A 3,378-nucleotide genomic window follows, 5' to 3' on the forward strand; every position below is an offset into this window, starting at 1 on the left:
CATCGCAAAGCTCTGCTATCACAATGGTTTAGCCAAAATTGCTACCAACACAGAACCAACACTACTGAATGAGACTAGCTCAGACTAAGTTAATTACACCCAAGGAAACCCTTTTTCCAATACCTACAATCCTGGATGGAGGAACCACCCAAATTTTTCCTATAAAAATAACAACCCAATCCAAAATCCTGGATCTTCAAGACCACGAGGTTTTCAAGCCCAAAGACAAAATCAACCTATGCAAGTTGTACCACTAAAACCTAGTCTTAAGGAAACCGTAAATAATTTTATTCTGACCCAAACTGAATAAAATAAAAAGTTACTAAACCAAAGCGTTCATATAAATGAGCTAATTACATAGCTAGGAACTAAGTTTGACCAGATCATAACCCATAATAAGATGCTTGAAACTCAGATATCGCAAGTAGCTCAAACACAAGCCGCACAAACTACACCTGGAGGAAAATTCCCTGGACAAACTCAACCCAATCCTAGAGGGAAAGCAAATTCCATTACCTTAAGAAGCGGAACCGCTTGCGATGGACCTAAAAACCCAATCTTGAGCGCACCCGAAAAACCTAAGGAAAATGTCATACCCATGGACCAAGTAGAGAAACCAGAGGAACCTAAAAAGCAACCAAACCAAGGAGTAGAAGCGAAAGATAGAGACTATACACCACCACCACCGTATAAGCCACCAATTCCACATCTGCAGAGACTTAAACAAACCAAAATAGAAATTCAATACCAAATATTCATCAAAGTGATAGAAAAACTCCATGTAGAAATCCCTTTCACCAAAGCAATCACCCAAATACCTTCATATGCTAAATTCTTAAAGGACATTCTGTCCAACAAGCGCAGACTCGACGATCCTAAACCTTTAGAATGCAACTTTATTTCCGAAAATAAACTTGCCAAGAAAGAAAAGGACCCTAGGAGTTTTTCCATTCCTTGCATCCTAAGAAATCATATGATCGACAAAGCTTTCTTAGATCTAGTAGCGTGTTAGCTGAAGATTTCGATTGAAGAAAATGTTCTTTGAAGAATTATAGTTCAAAGAAGAATGGCTTCTGATGGCCATTCCCGAGAATAAATGGCTCCTAATGGCCATGTTCGAGGATTTTATTTAAGTTGAAGTAAATATGATTGAAATCGAAGCTGAATCGAGATAGATTGTCATTGAGACTTAAGTGTTTTCTCGAAATACAAAGAGTACTGAAGCTTAGCGTATTTCGTGGCATTCTCGTTAAGGATCACGTTGCCATGTATCGAAAGAGAATTCAAGCGGGAGGATTTGAATTTCGAACTAATCTGTATAACCGAACGAGGACAGATGGCGCCCCAGGGATTCGAAGCGTATGCATGCGAAGCAACGTGGCATTTCGTTAGTGTAGGACCGTTAGGGTCAAATTAGTATAAATAACGGGTCTTAGTATCATGATCCAGTGTGTTCATTTTGTACAAATCACTCACAAAATTACTCAAGTATCAAGTGTTAAGAGAAAGAGTTCGCTGAGAAATGTACGTATGACACCAACACCACTTTAAGTACGTTTGTGTTTTTCTTTATGCAAGTATCTTTCCAATATCTTCATCTTTCATTTAGTTTTAATTCGAAGCCTTTTTCATTCACCGTTATTTTACATTCCTGCACTTTACATTCCTGCACTTTACATTCCTGTACTTTACATTCCTGTACTTTACATTCTTGTACTTTACATTTCTGCAATTTACATTTCTTTTACATTTCGTCAAAGTTATATTTACGTGTATAACAAGTCTATTTCGCAAGATTATTCACATGATCACACCATAAACAAGTTTCGAAGCAAAAACAAACAAATATGAACCAAATTATATCAAAGACAACTATTTAACTATGTCCTAAGATCAATCTAGTCGATCCTGCTAGTAACCAAAGTATAAACTATAGATTGGAGGACTAGCGGTTGTTTACCGGAAATTACCGTAAACAAATTGGCACGCCCAGTGGGACAGTGTCAAACAGATTGTCATTAATTTGTTATTTTGTTTTTGTCTAGAACATATCAAGACCTTGTATGAACCTTAGGAACGGTAAATTAACCAACAGTGCACCACCGATTCCTAAACGAAGGTACAACAAGAAAATGGTCAATTCGACCAGTGGAAAGGGAGATCAAGATCCCCCACAAGGGTCAGGAATAGTAGCCACAAGTACTACACATGTTTCGACTTCTACACAAGGAGCGCAAGATATACCAGTGTTGACAGGATCTGCGGCCATAGTTAGTTCCCAGGCTATGCCCGAAAATACATCAGGGCCACCGGGGACAATCCCAGTCTCCAGTTCGACTTCCATGCCTCCTTTTACAGGCACAAACGAGATACCACATTTCTCGACAAATGCCGCAAGTCAATTACATACCCCAATACCATCCTCATAAGCATTCGAGGGTTGGAGACCTGGGATTCCTTATGGAATGCCGTATTCATATATGGCAGGTTTACAAGGGGCACGACATACGTATACTGCACCTAGCGCAATGACATTTTCGCCTAATGTCGGTTCGATAGGTCGAAGCGCACAAAACACAGGCCCATCAGGCCAAATGCCTCTCTTAACAACCAATTGTCAAGCAGCATTTAGGCAGGAAATGGATGCAAGTAACCACGATACGCTAGGTGTTCTTGCTAGAGAATTAGGGTCAATCTTTAATCCATTAGTGGCAAACATTACCAGAACTAACCAGGATAATGTAGAAACATACCAAAAAATATCTTCACAAATAAGTTGAATGACAGATTTCTTAGGAGTCCCTCAAACTAGGCGAAGAAACAACCAGTCTACCTATCGAGAAGGTGGCCCAATCTTAGAATGGGCTCAAGATGTAGTTCCGCCACCTAGGCAGGTACCCGTCGAAAGAAATCAAGTATTAGATTTAGAAAATCAGAATCAAGGGACCAATACTGGACAACAACCAGTTCCCCAACAGCAGCCTAGGCTAGTTGTAGTAGGAAGGGACGAACATCCAGACGAAGTTGTACACAAGGTTAGGAGAGACTATATGGCAACAGAAAATAATCTGACCGCCATGATAGAAAGAATTATGGCTAATAATGGCCTTGACACTGGACTTCGACGTCCAAATTACACTTCCCCTATAGCAGAATAGATTATGCAAACGGAATTACCAAGAGGTACCAAAGTAACCAAATTTACAAAGTTTTTAGGGGATACTAGTGAATCGACTGTAGAACACATAGCCCGATACTTGACAGAGGCTGGTGATCTAGCAGGAAACAAAGATTTGAGAATTAAATATTTCCCTAGTTTGCTAACAAAAAATGCTTTCACATGGTTCACTACCTTACCCCCAAATTCCATAGATGCAT

General features: G+C 39.6%; 1 protein-coding gene across 1 annotated transcript; it reads left to right on the forward strand.

Moving 5' to 3' along the window:
• The first annotated feature begins 400 nt into the window (after positions 1 to 400).
• Positions 401 to 1,012, forward strand: LOC131638904 (uncharacterized). The gene has a single exon (XM_058909436.1). It carries the CDS (start codon positions 401 to 403, stop codon positions 1,010 to 1,012), a length of 612 nt encoding a protein of 203 aa, XP_058765419.1.
• The last annotated feature ends 2,366 nt before the right edge of the window (positions 1,013 to 3,378 follow it).

This window comes from Vicia villosa, unplaced genomic scaffold (genome assembly GCF_029867415.1).
Source record: "Vicia villosa cultivar HV-30 ecotype Madison, WI unplaced genomic scaffold, Vvil1.0 ctg.002480F_1_1, whole genome shotgun sequence".
NCBI lineage: Eukaryota > Viridiplantae > Streptophyta > Magnoliopsida > Fabales > Fabaceae > Vicia > Vicia villosa.

Coding starts and splice junctions, on each gene's coding strand:
- LOC131638904 (XM_058909436.1), top strand. CDS start 401: ATGCTTGAAACTCAGATATCGCAAGTAGCTCAAACACAAGCCGCACAA.